The 17,647-nt window shown below is 37.3% G+C and overlaps 1 protein-coding gene across 4 annotated transcripts in view; it reads right to left on the bottom strand.

Moving 5' to 3' along the window:
• The window catches only part of SLC44A1 (solute carrier family 44 member 1), a 205,964-nt gene that overhangs the window by 112,935 nt on the left and 75,382 nt on the right, over positions 1 to 17,647 (bottom strand). For all 4 annotated transcript variants that reach the window (XM_077140868.1, XM_077140860.1, XM_077140850.1 and 1 more), the window contains exon 3: positions 14,370 to 14,512. In XM_077140868.1, coding sequence (XP_076996983.1) covers positions 14,370 to 14,512 — 143 coding nt within the window. The remainder of the gene's footprint in view (positions 1 to 14,369; positions 14,513 to 17,647) is intronic.

Below are 17,647 nucleotides of genomic sequence, written 5' to 3'. Positions count from 1 at the left end.
TTTGGAAAATGATAATAAAGAAGATGACGATAATAAATAGCAGCTAACATTTGCAGTTCCTGGCACTGTGCTAAGGAGTATGCATCATTAACCAAATGTATTCCTCTAAAACATCCTAGGAAATAGGTACTACTTTTATCCTTATTTTTACAAATGAAGAGCTTTAGGCCAAACATATTATTGGTATTTTCCTTGGTGCAAGCAGTCCTTTGGTTAGGTATCCACTGGATAAACTCTTATAGATGCATCCTCAACTATACAAAGCATCTTACTACCAGACAATAACTACAAATACTGCTCCCACTGGATTGCTTTTATCTTTACAGCAGAGAATGATATTTCTTGATCAAACATGTTCACCCTGGTACTACTTATTTCTTTAACAATCAGTAAATTGTCTCCTCTTCTCCACAACAAAGATAGGTATAATAACCCATTTAAAAATATTTAACTCATCTGGAATTTATTTTGGGTGGTATGAGATTATGACAGACCTCAATATATATTTTTTCATATTATCATTCAACCCAATAGTTTTTGTTAAATATGGATCGCTTTCAGTTTTCATTTTACTTGTTTTCTCATATATCAAATCATCACAGTTTATTTCTTTTTCTATTTTTGTCCCCTTCACTGTTTTTAACCTACATTCAGGTATTGTTATTAATATATTTTGTAATGCATTTTGATCTAGAATGGCAAAACTTCTTCTGTTCCCCTCTAAGCCATACAACCATTAATTAGACAATGACAGCTACAGATGCATAATCCTTACCCAGACAATGAGTAACCACCCCCACCCCCCAACACGCACATGTTCTGCATGACCAGTACCACTAATGGCCAACATTTAAAAAGCAAAAGATAGATCATCTGTGCTTCTCCCTCCAACACATGCACACGAGCACACACAAATTTCTGACTTCTCTCGAAAATTAGCATTAGTGGGTCCATCATCTCACATGTGAAAAATCAGCTAAAACCAAGTAGTAGCTATCTCCTTTTTACAGGTCACACACATATAAAGTTCAAAGTATCCAACTTTCCCTGTTGTCTTACACTCAGCTCACTTAAGTGACATGGAGCATCTTTCTAGAGGCTTTTGAATTTGCGACCTCTGGGGAAACCAACTGAGTTTCCCTTCCTGCTTTCAAAGCCAGAAAGTTCACAGCTAATTTGGTGCTCAACTGTAGCAGCTCACTTAACCTAGATTTCTGGTCTATGCTCTTCTCCACTTCTGCTGTGTGGCTCCTGATCTTTTATTCCCATTTAATTATCTTATAATACATGCATCTAATCCTGGTCCTCTCAAATTAATTTGAGAACTGGAATAATTTTTAGTAACTTCTTCCCCCCCCCCCCCCAAACTCTTGCCTGCTCCTTCACCCTGTGATTTACACTATCAATCAAGTATAATTCAACATCCTATTGGGATCTTAACTGGTACTGTATTAAATCTATAAATTAACTTTGTTAGTATTGTCATCTTTATTATGGTAAGACTGTTCAACTAGGAATAGATTATATTTCTCTTATTATTTGTTTTCTTTCTACTGAAGTATTACAATTCTCCATTTGGCCATCTGTATTTCTTGCCAGATCTTATTTTTTAATAAAACAAGTTCTCCTTTTTTCATCATATTGTTTGTCTACTGATAAAATGAAAGATGGACTGATTTTTCATTGGGCATATGTTTTATAATCAATGATTTGAGCACGTCAAGATGTGTTTTCGTTAAGTGCCATTATCATTCCAGGTCACAGCCCCTTATCACTGGCGAATAGTATTTTTCTCTCTACTGGTGTGCACCTATTCAGTTTATTTCTTTCATATGATTTGTTGGAAATCATATGAAATCTTTCATATGATTTTAGGTAGAATATTTATATTCCTCCATAATGCTGATACATGCCACTACTAGAGAGTCCATCAGCCTCCTTTCATGCTTTCAGACTTGAAATAAAATATACGATTTTCAACAAAGTTGCCAAGGTAATTCAGTGGACAATCTGTTCAATAATGCTGTGGCAACATCTGGATTTTCATGTGGGAAAAGATAAACTTTGATCTTTTCTTCAAATAATATACAAAACTTAAATCAAAATGGGTCATATAAATAAACTTAAGAACTAAATAGAAAATTTCTAGAACAAAACAGAGAACCTCTTTTGTTGCTCAGATGTGGCCTCTCTCTCCAGCCAACACAGCAAGCAAACTCACCACCCTCCCCCTGTCTATGTGGGACATGACTCCCAGGGGTGTGGACCTTCCTGGCAACGTGAGACAGAAATCCTGGAAAGAGCTGAGACTCAGCATCAAGGGATTGAGAAAAACCCTAGAATGAGCTGAGACTCAGCATCAGGGGATTGAGAAAACTTTCTCGACCAAAAGGGGGAAGAGTGAAATGAGACAAAATAAAGTGTCAATGGCTGAGAGATTCCAAACAGAGTCGAGAGGTTATCCTGGAGGTTATTCTTACACATTAAATAGATATCATCTTGTTAGTTATGATGTAGTGGAGAGGCTGGAGGGAACTGCCTGAAAATGTGGACTGTGTTCCAGTAGCCATGTTTCTTGAAGATGATTGTATAATGATATAGCTTTCACAACATGGCTATGTAATTGTGAAAACCTTGTGTCTCATGCTCCTTTTATCTACCTTATCAACAGGCGAGTAAAACACATGGAATAAAGATGAATAATAGGGGGAACAAATGTTAAAATAAATTTAGAGTGAAATGCTGGTGATCAGTGAGGGGGAGGGGTGGGGGTATGGTATGTATGAATTTTTTTCTGTTTTCTTTTTATTTCTTTTTCTGAATAGATGCAATGTTCCAAGAAATGATGATGATGATGAATATGCAACTATGTGATGATACTGTGAATTACTGATTATATCTGTAGAACGAAATGATCAAAAACTACAAATGTTTGTGTTTGTTTGGTGTTTTTTGGTATTTTTAAAAAGATTTAAAAAATTAATTAAAAAACAGAGAAAAAAACTTTATGACCTTTGTACAAAACATTGGTTTCTTACACAGAAGGTAAAAAGCATGATTCATAACAGGAAAAAGGTTGATAAATTAGATTTCATAAAAATTAAAAGCTCTTGCTCAACGAAAGATACCACTAAGAAAATGAAAATGCAAGCCACAGATTAGGAGAAAATATTTGGAAAACTTTACCTAACACAAAGGTCTTATATCCAGATGATATGTCAATAAGATAACAAAACAAATAATTTTTTTTAATGTACAAAAGATTTGAATATCTTACAAAAGAGAAAATAGGAGTGCTCAACAAGCACTTGAAAAGATGCTCAAAATCATTGGTCATTAGAAATATGAGTTAAAACCATAATAAGGTACACTACACACCCATTAGAAAGATTGATAATACAAAATGTGAATGAGAATGTAGAGCAACTATAACCCTTCTATCTTGCTAATAGGAATGCAGTTTGGCACTTCTTACAAACTTACTCTTACCATGTTTAACTCTGTAGGAATTGCAAACCACGTCCTAGGTATCTCTCCAGGAGAAATGAAACATAACAGCCACACAAAATTTCATACATGAATTTTCAAAACCATTATTTACAGTAGCAAACTAAAATTTGAATGTAACTAATCCAAATATCCAAAACTAGTGCGTAGATAAACAAAATGTGGATATCTGCACAAAGGAATGACTACTACACAGCACTTTAAAAGAAATGAATTACTCATTGATTTAAGAACATTGATGAACCTCAATAACTTTATCCTACATGAAAAAGCCAGACATAAAGACTACATACTGTAGGCGACAGTTAAGTTCAAGTGTCAACTTGTCTGGGTTTTGGTGTCCATTGTTTGGTCAAGCAAGCTCTGGCCTGCTTATTACTGTGAGGATTTTCATAGATGGATTTGTATGTGTAGTTTATTGCATCCACAATCAGCAAAGGCAGTTGCCCTCAGCAATGACAGGCGATTCCTTACCCCATCAGTTGGAGCTCTTGAAGCCAGAACTGAGGATTTCAAAAGTAAGGAAGTATTTCTATCTCTACTTCACCTAGCCAGCTTCTCCTGGGGAATTTGAAATCATCTTCGTTGGAATTTCCAACTTGTAATTTCTTCTGGGGAATTCGACTTTACCTTCATTGGAGTTCCCACCTCGTAGCCTGTCCTGTGGAATTCAGACTTGCTGTTCTAGTTTGAAAGCTGCCAGAATGTAATATACCAGAAACAGAATGGCTTTTAGATAGGAGAATTGACTCGGTTGCATGTTTACAATTCTAAAGCCGTGAAATGTTCAAATTAAAGCAAGGCTATAGAAATGTTTAATCTAAGGCATCCAGGGAACGATACCTTGGTTTAAGAAGGCTGATGATGTTCAGGGTTTCTCTCTCAACTGGAAAGGCGCATGGGGAACATGGCGATATATCTGTTACCTTTCTCTTCAGGCTTCTTGTTTCATGAAGCTTCCCCGGGGGCGTTTTCTTTCTTCATCTCCAAAGGTCTCTGGCTGGTGACTCCTTGGTTCTCATGACTCTGGAGATTTCTCCAAAATGTTTCCTCTTTTAAAGGATTCCAGTAAACTAATCAAGACCCAACTGCAATGGATAAAGTCACATCTCCCTCTAATAAAAGGTTCATACCCACAATTGGGTGTATCACATCTCTGTAGAGATAATTTAGTCATGTACTGAATAGGGTTTAAAATGAACAGCTGCCTCCACAAGATGGATCAGGATTAAAAGACGGCTTTTCTAGGGGACATAGTCCTTCCAAACAGGCACATTTGCCAATCTCCACAGTCACATGAGCCAAGTCCTATAATAATTTAATATCACTTATATTTTGTTTGTTGGTTTCATTTCTTGGAAGAACCCTGACTAATAATTGTATGACTCTCTATAAAAGAAATTCTAGGAAATGCAAAGCTGTAGTTAACAGAAAGCTGATCATGGCTGCCTGGGGGCAGGAATAGATGACATAGGGCCACAAGTAATTTTGGGGGTTGATGGTTGTACGGATTGTGGTGGCAATGGTATAAATTTACCATCACTCAAGCTGTACTTTTAAAATGGGTAAATTTCATTGTACATATAACTAAATAAAGTAATAAAAATTAAAATATTTCACATTTCTTCTTGAAAATGCACTTTACAAAATCCATAGTATCAGGACTAAACCATCAATACTAGATACACTTTACAAAATCCATAGTATTTGGGACTAAAGAGTCTAAAGTAAAGATAAATAGGTGGCAAACCAATAACTAAAAATTCATAGTTGAAGTGGTCAATGGTTCACATCACAAAGGTCAGACCTATGCACTTACGCACAATGACAAAAGCCTTTAAAAATCTTTACAGCCACCAGGTTAATCTGGAACCAAACCAGCAGTCAGGAGCTCGACTGGGCTTGTGTGGCAACTTTTTTAGATATGACAAATAACACAGAGAGAAACCAACCATCCTGACCTTGCCTAGATGTATACACATCATCTAATTCTGTTAAGTAGTATTTCACTTCCCAACTTTAGAATTTGCAGCACAACCTTTTGACTTTCAATTCCTGCATTTTTCTAAAGCAATGCTGTCAGACCTCTTCTTTCAAAATTCAGAGCAAGTATTATCCTAGAGGTAGAGCTACACTAGCAAAACTAAATGCTACCTTAGTAAAACATTAAAGCAAAAGAGTGGTTGTGGTCATAAAATATGACAAAAAATATTTTCTAAAGATGTTTTCATAGAGACTTCTAAATATTTAGCTATTATTTGTGCAACTCCTAACATTTTCCATGAGAAATGACAATATTTTTAAAAAATGTGTAAATAGTACTGTAATTAGCTTCTGTTTAGAGCATCATAAATGTTACTGCTTTTGAACTTATAAACTCATGGGGGCAGGAGTTCACAAATGCAAGTTCTGGTGAAGCATTCCCCTAGTCTGCTCTTTTTCTTACTGATCTTTTAATATTGAAATCAGAGTAGTTGAGAGGAGGAGAAAGGATAGTTTTGCCACAAAACCAAAATCACCAAAGCTATAGAGGACATGTTGCTCAAATATAGCCCTAAGTGTGGCAATGAGCAGGTATAATCTATCGGGCTACTCTTAGGAGTACCTCAATTACAGGTGAGTAGGACATTCAGTAAAAGTGAAGCACTGATGCATTGGATAAATGTTCTACCTCTCCTAAGCCTCGGCAACTCCACAAGACAGCACCAGAAGCTTCTGCCTGTGTGTACTCGGCCTTATATAGCCTGGACTACAGAGCTCCAACCTGTAAACTCAGCCCACACAGTTCCTCCATCAACAGGAACCAAGCTTGGCATCCAACTGGAATCCCATCCTCACTAGAAGGTGGGCTCTTAGAACTACTGCTCAGTGAAAGAACCCATAAGACGCCAATTTAGCAGTCCCTGCCCCACCATACGTGTGCTTCCCTTTCAGAGACCCACTGTGTTTGACTTGTTTCCTGCTAGAATGGAAGCCCTCCCCCAACCCCCAACTCAACTAACTGGATCTCTAAAACCCCACCCAAACTTATCCTATCCCCCCAGTCTTTGGCTGAGGAATGGCTTCAATCTACACGGATGACCTGGAACTAAGATGCTGCTCCAAAGGAGAAGGTCAGAGAGATTCAAGTGTGAGGAGGATTTGACCTCCATCTTTGAAGATGGAAGGAAGGGGACCATAAGCCTAGGACCCACACTGTACTCATCCCTTCTTTTTAGCTATTTAGATGGTTTCCTATTTTATTATTCCTAATAGAGGACTCTAGCACCTATTAGCCTTTCATTAAATGTTTGCTGAGGGCTAAATTAAATAATAAATAGACTCTTTCCCAAACATGTACTCTAAAATATTACTAATTTCCAAGGATGGTGGAGGACGTCATTCAGAAAATGGCAATTTGGTTAAGTCATGGAAAGAAGAGAAATAAGTCCTAGTCATATAAACACGACTATACCTAGTTGATAAAAGCACCCTCAGAAGCAAGTGTTTTAGCAAGTTTCATCTGTATTTCCCAGTGCTTTTTCTTTTTCAAACAGGGACAGTCAACAAGTTGCACGGTCAACAAGATTTGATAACTCTTTTAAAAGTCTTCAAAGGCAGCAAATTTCTTTGCAAAGAAAAACGTTCTTCCTAAAATGGAAGTTTGCATAGTATGGGGTAGGATCAGAAAACTTGGTAGTCTTCTCATGGCTAGTTTAAAGAGTGAAGACATTGTTCATATTGGTATATAGCACTATTTACTCTCTAAACAAGACTTTATAGAAGTTATTAAGTTATTTAACCATCATGGGATAGATTGAACCAGAGACACTAAATCTACAAAGCTCTGAGCTTTAGAGAAGGTAACTGATGGTCACTAAAGTTCTACTCTGTTTCCGTGTAAAGTTTAAAAAACAGAGTTTCTTTCAAATGAGGTTATTGTCTATTAAAATGATCAAGTCTCTAAAAAGCAACATCATCAGTTTGAAGTTACATGTTTTTCAGTAAAACTCAAAACATTCAAATTATAGAACGACCCAAAATAAAAAAAATAACACTAATATGGTTCTTCATTATAATAATTCACATTCTTCTCTAGCAGAAAAAGAAACAGTCAAAACCGCCTTCAAATTATGGAAAGACTTCAGTGGCAGATTATATAAATGCTTTGGTTCCTTTCAAAATTTTTAAATTTAGTTATAACCTTATTAATTTATGTAACCTGCCCCTTCTTCTCTCCAAGTCCTCTTACAAGTTTCTTTCATCTTTAAATGTTGGGAAGGACAGGCTTTAAAAGGGAAAAGACAGGAAAAGGCTGGGATTGTTGTGCAGTTTGCCAGAGGCTGTGTACTATATAATGCAGAGTGCACTGGACTGAAGGTGGAGAGCACATTTCCCAGACCTCAGTTTCCTCACCTATAAATGAAGGGGCCCTTCCAGCACAGAAATTCTAAGCTGCAGCATTCTGGGGAATGAAAACAGTTATGGAAAAAAAAGAGCTAAAACTCACACTCTGGTTCAGTTTTTTGCTAAATACCCCAGCCAAAGTTATGAAGAAACTAAACAAGGTCTCCAATAAAATGGCCCCTTGAGACTTTATTCACACATGCCAACGCCCTTCTCAGGCCTCTACCTCCTTTCCATCCTGTTCTCACCGGTTACCTGATATCTGAGAGGCATTTGAGGGCCATGGGGCCTTTATCAATGATTGTAACTTTAATCGCAAATGGCTTCCTTAGTGGAAAGACAAAAAGATAAGGAATATTAGATTTGTGCAAAAACATACCTTTAGAACCTGAATGGAAATCAATATTGGGAAAATTTCTCAGGGTAACAAAAAAAGTAGACACACTGTTCTGTGTTAGGACTGTTTGCAGAATGGAAGACAGAGTTCTAATGATGATACAATGCTTACATCAAAAAACTTAAAAGCAATTCTCTACTAGCCCTTGTCCAGCTTTAAAATAACGTAAGTGCCACCTGGCCATAGATTTCCCAGCCAGACACCCAGGAAATGGGAACATCCATGGCAGAAGCCTAACACCCCCACCCCACCCCACCCCCAAATCCTCTCCCTAGAGGCCAAAGGAACTGGACAGTTTTGCCCCAACACTGTCCCCACACCCATTAATTCATTTATCTCGGAATGAGATGCACCCCTGCTCTATTCAAACTAACATGGAAGACGGGGATTCCTCTCTGGGAACAACTACTATAATAATTTTTTTTTGTTGAAAATTTGACAAATGGCTGTACCTCCACCCAGTACAGCCATGGGCTAAGGAAGACATTCTTCTCTCCAGGTCTTAGGCCGCTGTTCTGGTTTGCTAGCTGCCGGAATGCACACACCAGAGATGGATTGGCTTCTAATAAAAGGGCATTTATTTTGTTAGTTCTTCAGAGGAAAGGCAGCTAACTTTCCACTGAGGTTCTTTCTTACATGGGAAGGTACAGGATGGTCTCTGCTGGCCTTCTCTCCAGGCCCCTGGGTTCCAAAAACTTTCCCCGGGGTGACTTCTTTCTGCATCTCCAAAGGCCTGGCTGAGCTGCTAGTGCTGAGATGAGGAATGCCGAGTTGCTTAGGCTGTGCTACGTTGAGCTCTCTCATTTAAGCACCAGCCAGTTAAGTCAAACGTCATTCATTGCAGCAGGCACGCCTCCTAGCCGACTGCAGATGTAAATCAGCAACAGATGAGGTTCAGGTACCATTGGCTCATGTCCACAGCAACAGAACTAGGTGCCTTCACCTGGCCAAGCTGACAACTGAATCTAACTACCACAGCCGCACTGAAAAATATTTGATGGGATGCTTTAAAGATCTCTTTCATTTCTGATACTTTATGGTTCTAAGATAAATGGGCTTTTCTGAGTTGACCCAGCAACAGAATTTTATTTATAGAATTGTTTCTATGCATAAAAGTTTCACATATCTCAAGCAACCAACTTAAAAGTCAAATTTGGGAACAAAAGGCTTTTGAAATTGGAAGCCCTCCTGCATCTTATTCAATAGTGCCAGCCATGCCCTATACATCCTTATTACTACAGTAAATATATTATCAGGTCAAAAATATTACTTGGAAAAAAAGAACATGTTATAATTGGAATGAAAAGGAAATAAAATACTGCAACTTTTCTTTAGTAACTTTTCTTTAGTTGGCATCTTAAACATTATGGTTAAAACATGTCACTTGTGTCCCCATCCTATTCCCTGACTCCTGACTTTCCTATTATACTGCAATTTAATGTCTTTATTAAGCAACTCTTGGGTGCTCAAATCTGGAAGTTATAAAAGTGTGGTGCTCCAAGGAATAGAGTTGGGCAATGTAGCAGACACACTCAAAGTTGCCCCACTTATCCCTCCCTCCTGGCATTAATACCCTTGAGAATTCATCCCCTCCGCTTGAGTTAGGGGGCATCTGTGACTTGGCAAACATGACGAGATGTAGAATACGGCCAACATGATGAGATACCACTTTCGAGATTACCCAAGATTGTAACTTCCACCTTCCTAGCAGACTCTCTCTACTGGCAGTCTTCCCTGCTGACTTTGAGGAAGTACTGTCATCACATGGAGAGGCCCTTGTAGCAAGAAACTGAGTGTGGCTTCTGGCCAAGAGCCACCAAGAAGCCAACAACCTTCATGGAACTGTATACTGCTGATAGTCACGTGAGTTTGGAAGGGCACCCTGCCCCACTGAGCCCCGGGTGGGACCCCAGCCCTGGCTGACTTCTTGTGAGACATCCTGAAGTGGACGGCCCAGGTAAGCCAAGCCCAGATCCCTTATCCTTAGATAACAGGGAGATAATAAATACATCTTGTTTTAAGATGTTCCATTTTTGGTAATATTATTATCTAGCAACCGATAATGACTATTGGCAGATGAAAAACATACACAGTTTCATTCAAAGACAACAGCAAGGCTATAGAAAAACAAGTTCAGGTATTAAAGAAAAGCATAGTATGGAAAAAGTTAGCTTTGAAATATTTATAAAAGGGTTATCTATGAGGTTCATCTTAAGATTTTTCAAGAATTCAGATTGGTGGAGGGAGAGAAGGAAAGCACAGAGGTAGAATCAACTGGATATCACAGATAGAAATAATTCAGAAGACTGACTAGGTACGGTGAGTCCAGATCACAGGAGCCTCGAACAGCCAGGGCTAGGCTGGTTCATCTTATATATATATATAGGCAACAACTCCAAAAGAAAGGCTCTTGAGCAGGGAAATGACAAAAGAACAGCTGTGCCTTAAAGAACTTTATGCTATCATTGGATAAAGGGAGAAGCAGATTAGAAATAAGAAGACTGAGACTAAATATGTTCACACAACAGTCTTCATGAGGCAACGGAACATGTGGCAGGTGGGGAGAGGAAGGTTCAAGCTAATTAATAATCAAAGACATGCAATTAAAACTACAAAACATCATATTTTGGTCTCTCAAATTGTACAGAATGAAAACTAATAATATTAGCAAAAATAAAGCCATCTCAGACACTGTTAATCAGAATATAAATGGAAGAGCCTTTTTGGAGAGTCACTCAAAAGTATGAATTAATAATCTTAAAATATCCAGAGCCTCAGATCCAGTAATTTGTTCCTTAGAACATATTCTAAAGAAATAAGGTACCCGTTTAGCAAACATTCATTGAGCACCTACTACATTCTAGGCACTGAACTGGCAGTGAGGACATAGCAGTGAACAAAACAGACCTCACCTCTTCTCACCTCACGCTTACTAAATAATCACAAACTAAAGGTCTAATTACACATAATTCAGAGCAAAATGTGAGAATATTTAAAGTTAAAATTGTGAGATCAAAGAAGCCCTCCCTGGGAAGTGAAATTTCTTCTGAGAGCTGAAGGATGAGTAGAATTTAGTCTTGTGAAGAATGCAGGATTTTATTTTCTGATAGAGGAATGAATACTCACGAACACAAGAAAGAGCTGAGCTGCATTTAAGATTTTAGTGGATGCATTTGTTAATTTATTCAAGTACGTACAGAGGTCTGGGTAAGTACCAGGTACCACACTAAGTGCTCAGAGCAAGAGATGGCAGACAGCAATCAAGACTGGGATATGATCCCAAAACCCAGAGGCACCAGACTCTCCCAGAACATCCACCAGTTTCATTCCCCTTCCCCAGAATGTTGACATCCCTTTTCAACATGAAGAAGTTAGGAAGATCACTGCCCAAATATCCCTGAAGAGCCAGAGGAGGGTCAAATGAGAGGGAGGAGCTGTAACCGAGAAGTAAGGATTTAACAAATGACTATGACCACCAAATTGTTACATAGATATTTATTTTTAGTTTCTAGCGTATTAGAACAGTCAGAAGGAAACACCTGAAATCGTAGAACTGCAACCCATACTATACTTTGAAATTTGCTCTATAACTACCTGTTAAACTGTACTCTGAAATTTATCCCTTTTCTGTAAATGTTATATTTCACAATAAAAAAATGGTAAAAAAAAAAAAAAAAGATTGGGGCATGGGAATAGCAGACAAAACAGGTATTAAAAACAGGTATAGCTATAAAAAGGCCAGGGAGCCATGATGAAGCCAGAGACACGTGAGGAATTCAGTGTGAAAGGAGGAAGCCAATGTACACATGGCAGAAGAAAGAAGGGGATGGATTAAAATAAAGGTACAAATCACAGACTCCTGCCTTCTAGTCCCTCCTGCTTCAAATATCAAACTTACCTGAGAAAGGTACACTCAACAAATTCACTGTTTACAGATAGAAATAAGTTAGCACTAAAAAGGTCATAATACACAGAGAAGAGGCAACAGAGATCAAAATAAACTTTAAACCTGGATACTTGTGAGTTAAGGACTAGCTATACTTGAGAAACTGTTTCCCCTACAGCTTGTATATGAATGGTTCCCAACAAAACTAAGCTTTCAGGGAAAAGTGACCACTTTTTTTTGAATAATGAGAAAGTCTTTCATTGCAAGAGGCCAAAATGTACATAATTAATCCAGGGATTTGAAATCTCCATTGAAATTAAAAGCTGACCAAAGGAAGCACCGTAAGATTAATCGTAAAGAGTAGCATTTATGCCAACCCTATGGTGAAAATAGGCTTGGAGTCATCAGCAATTTCTAAAGGAGGTCATAAATATGGTTATTACTGCATGTATAACCTGAGGGAGAAGAGACCTTTTCCTCTTATCACCTCAATTATATAAATGATAATATTTTATATCAACAGCATTAAAGTGTTAAGTGATGTTCAACAGCATGGATGCTACCGACTTAAAATAAAAAAAAGACAAGTGGGACTTTGTTCTATTTTTGTGACTTCTCTGAATCCCAAACTATTTCACCATAAAAAGTTAAAAATCAAAGTGAACAAAAAGATATGGATATTCTTGCCACAAGAAACAATGCAAGGTCTAAAATTGGTGTTAATTTCATGAGACAATCATAGAGAAAGGTAAATCAAACAATCCTCAAAATTGCTTTCTAAAAACCCAATTTTCACTTCACCTGTTAAGGGATGCAGGTGGTATCTAGAGAAAAGCTTGTGGTCTGCTTTGGCTCTCCCAGAGCCCAAATGTCGTGTGACTTTGGGACAGTCACTTCAATTTTTCTAAGCCTCTGTTAAACCTACCTCATAGGGTGGTACACATATGCTTGTCCACTATGGCAAACTACATAAATATCCATTATTATTCTCTAAAATTTTATTTACTTGAACTACATCATCTCATCTTTATTCAGGGAAGAATACCTCTGAGAAATTACTGAATTTCTGCAAATTTATGAAATTATCAAATTAATCTTATATTTCCCAGCAGGAACCCAAATTAACCAACAGATTTATGTAATAATAAATATATTTTATATTATAGTCTATTATATTATATTATATGATATATGATATATTATATTAAATTATATTATATTATATTATATTATATTATATTATATTATATTATATTATATTATATTATATTATATTATATTATATTATATTATATTATATTATATTATATTATATTATATTATATTATATTATATTTATTACACATTGCCTTCCTGGAAACACTTCATAATAGAACTATAAACTAAAGAAAACTTTTTTTATCTGCTTAATCTTTTCTTATACAGTATACTAATTGGGTCAGTTAACCTATTACCTTAAAATTTGTTTTTAATTCTGAAGACCTGTTAGATGCCTGAAATCTGTAATAAGTTTGATAAGGCATAAAATACAGTTTGAAAATACCAGCATCATACATAAAATATGCTACATGAAATATATGTTCCCCAAAGACATTAAAAATAAAATAGTTCTTTTGAAGAAAAAAGGCAATGAAGTCAATAATTTCACGAAATCCAAACGATGGATACCGAGAACTCAAAACAAATTTAGAAGCCTGACAAATAAAAGGAATCTTTTACAAAATTGGAATTTGATATGTACTTATCAATGTTGCATTACAAAATGTTTCTTTATAACTTTAATGTTTCATATGTCATTATCATCCCTCTACTTCACATCAAGTATAACCTTGCGGAAAAAAAAATCGTATTATTATTTGGGTTAAAGCTGAAATTTGCAACCTAAAAGCTAGTGGGAAAACAAGAGTGTAAGCACAACCCTCTCAAATCAAGTTTTACCCCATTAAAAACTCAAGTCAGTCCATTTTAACATGTCAGATAATTTTGTTTTCTGGAGAAATGTATTTTGTAGACTAAACAGGAATGATTCAAGTATACAATTTTTTAAAAATCCCCAAATACCAACAGGAGTCATATGAAAATAATATTCTTCATAGCAGTCAGAGAAGCAGGATTTTCTCCACACCACCCCGCCCTCCCCTTCAAACTTTCCATCTTGTTCATCACCAATGTATTTAGCAACAGGCTACTCACTTCCGCAGGGTGTGGTCCATGCCACTGTTTGGTATTGCTTCCAACTTTGCATTTTTCTGCCCACAGATATTTCCGTAGCTGTCATATCCTGACACTAGTCTTGCTGCTGCACCTGTTGCTACTGAAAAGCCACAAATAAATCCCTAGGAAAGAAGCAGAAAAAGACACACAAATAAACCATTTCAATAGAAACTGTCACTACTTGGTACAATAATGAGCTTCTTTTGTCTGTCCAAGGGAACAAAGAGCTATCTTTCTTTATTGCAAACACTATTGCACTGTTTTTTGTTTTTGTTTTTGTTTTGGGGGGGGGTTCACATGAGCAGCACAAAGCAGTCCACAGGGAAACACCATTTACTACCATAACAAAACAAATCCCCAGCTTTTACATCATACGGTTGTCTTTGCATTTTATTATAATAATAGCAATGTCTCTGTGCTGAACATCTGCCTGGGGCCAGGCTCTGTACTTAGCACTTCCCAGACATTATCTCCCTCCCCATGGGGAGGAAACTGAGGCCAGAAAGGTTAAAGAGGGTGCTCAGGGCCACAGAAGCTAGTAAAAATCAGAGCACCCAACTCCCTTCATTCTTTGTTTTTATTTGGTTACAAAGGGCTTCTGTTGAAATGAACAACAGCAAACAACGGAAAGAAAAAAATTCAAAGAACAAAGAGCATGTGGTGGGTTTTGAATTATCATTACACTTCACTGCACACAACACTTCTGCTTCCCTCCTGCAGCAAAGCTGTATACAAACCAAAGGACTGTACCATGAAGCACTGCCATGCTCTGAAAATTGAAGACTCAAGGAGAATGAGGCACTGGCTCTGTGTACCACAAAGGTCACTTCATTTCAGGGGAGCATGCTTCATTCCATGGCCAAAGACAAACCATAGATGCTTCAGAATCGTATCCTGCTTGCTAAGTCAAGTATTCACGGACCAAAACAAAGCAATGCAAGCCTATACTCAATCCCATGTCACTGGGCATGAGCACATGAAGTAAGGCAAATCACTATTGATAAAATGATTGCACTTGGGGAAAAAGACTGGGGCTAAGAAATATCCTTGCAACATGGTCATTAAAGGATTGAGTTTTTGTTTTCACTGAAGTGGCTAATAAAGGCAGAGATTATCACTGTTTAATTCCTTTTAGCTAAGTGCCATGAGTCTTAGTATCTACATAGTCCTGCTGGATTTCAAACCAATAGGATAAATTTGTACCATACAAAATTCCTTGAAGAAAAGCATTTTTTTCCCTTAAATATACTTACCTTTAAAAGGCAAACAAACTCTCTTTTCTAAATAATGCCCCTCCCTATTTTTATTGTACAGGTAGAGGAGGTGAGTGGAGTGGGTAGTGTAACTCTACCCAGCATACATTGCTTGAAACCATACTTTATAACAAGGTGGACTAAGAGTAAAACTACTCCTGATTTGTTACTCTCTGGTCCAATGATCTTGTCCAAGTGGCTTCAATCTCTATACTTCAACAGACACCCTACATTTATTTTGCCTAAAACCGGCATTGCCTGTCCCCCCACCACTGCCCCCACTTTAATTTCTGTCTCTATGAGTTTTCATATTGTCCGATATTTTCTTTGTAGCTACCGCAGGACTATAAACGTAACATCCCAAACCTGTAACAATCGTGCTTGATTTGATACCAACTTTTAACAACTTCAATAGCATACATAAACTATGTTCCTATACCTTCTGTCCCCCCCACCTTTAGGAGTTCTTGTCATAAATTACATATTTAAACATAATGAGTACAAAAGCGTTGAATTATCATTAAATTTTATGCAATTGCCTTTTTGGATCCTATAGAAGGTAGAAAGTAGAGTTACAAATAAAAAATACTACAGTACTGGTCTTGGTATTTCCTATATCACTATCTTTACTGGAGATCTTTATTTCTTCACATGGCTTCGGTTAATTGTCTAGAGTCCTTTCCTATCAACATGCGTAACTCCCCTTAGCATTTCAATTTGCACAACTCACTTTAGATCTGGTCTACTGATGATGAACTCCCTTAGCTTTTGTTCATCTGGGAATGTCTTAATGCCTCTCATTTATGAAAGACAGTTTTACCAACTATTCCTGGTTGGCAATTTATTATTATTTTGTTTTATCTTTATTTTATTTTCTTGCTTTTGGTACTTTAAATTTATTTTGCCACTGCCTTATTGCCTCCATGGTTTCTGGTGAGAAATTGCCACTAATAATCTTACAGAGGCTCCCTTGTTCTGTAACATGTTGCTTTTCTCTTGGAGCTTTCAGAATTCTCTCTTTATCTTTCTCATTTGACAGTCTGATTATAACATGGCATGGTGGAGGTCTATTTGAGTTTATCCTGTTTGGAGTTTTTAGGTATCTTGGATGTGTGTATTCATGTCTGTATTAGTTTGTTAAGCTGCTGGATGTAATATACTATAAATGGAATGGCTTTTAAAAAATGAATTTATTAAGTTGCAAGTTTACACTTCTAAACCTATAAAACCATCCAAACTAAGGCATCCAGGAAAAGATACTTTAATTCAAAGAAGGGCGATGGTACTGGAAAACCTCTGTCAACTGGGGAGGCATGTGGCTGGTATCTGCTGGTCCCTTGCTCCTGATCTCCATGGCTTTCAGCTTGCTTGACTTTGCTTCTCTGGGGATGGCTTTCATCTCTTCACTTCCCATGGCTCCCCCAGGTTCTGGCTTCCTTAACATCTCATGGCGATGTCTGCAGCGCTCCAAACACCTTCAAGCATCTGTGTCTCTGTTGTCCTAGTGTCGGCATCTGTGTTAGCCTCTGCTCTCTCCAAACTGTTTTCCCTTTGAAAGGACTCCAATAAACTAATCAAGACGCACTTGGAATGGGTGGAGTCATGTCTCCATCTAATCAAAAGATCACACCCACAATTGGGCCTGCCACATCTCTGTGGAGATAATCCAATCAAAAGTTTCCGACCACAATATTGAATCAGGATGAAAAAAAAATGACTGCCCCAAGATTGAATCGGGATTAAAACATGGCTTTTCTGGGGTACGTAACTGCTTCAAACCAGCACATTCCACCCCCTGGACCCCCAAAACCACGTTTTTTCCAGATACATAATACATTCACTTTATCCCAATATCATAAAAACCTTAAAACATTTCAGTAACAATACAAATACAATACGAAGTTAAAATCAGTACAAAATCTCATCAAAGTCAGCTATAGGCATGGTCTGTCCTAAGGCAAAATTCTCCTCTTGCTCTGGACTGTAAAACTCAAAACAAGTTAA

This window comes from Tamandua tetradactyla, chromosome 2 (genome assembly GCF_023851605.1).
Source record: "Tamandua tetradactyla isolate mTamTet1 chromosome 2, mTamTet1.pri, whole genome shotgun sequence".
In the NCBI taxonomy this organism is placed as follows: domain Eukaryota; kingdom Metazoa; phylum Chordata; class Mammalia; order Pilosa; family Myrmecophagidae; genus Tamandua; species Tamandua tetradactyla.
This window is presented reverse-complemented; position numbering and strand designations above follow the sequence as displayed.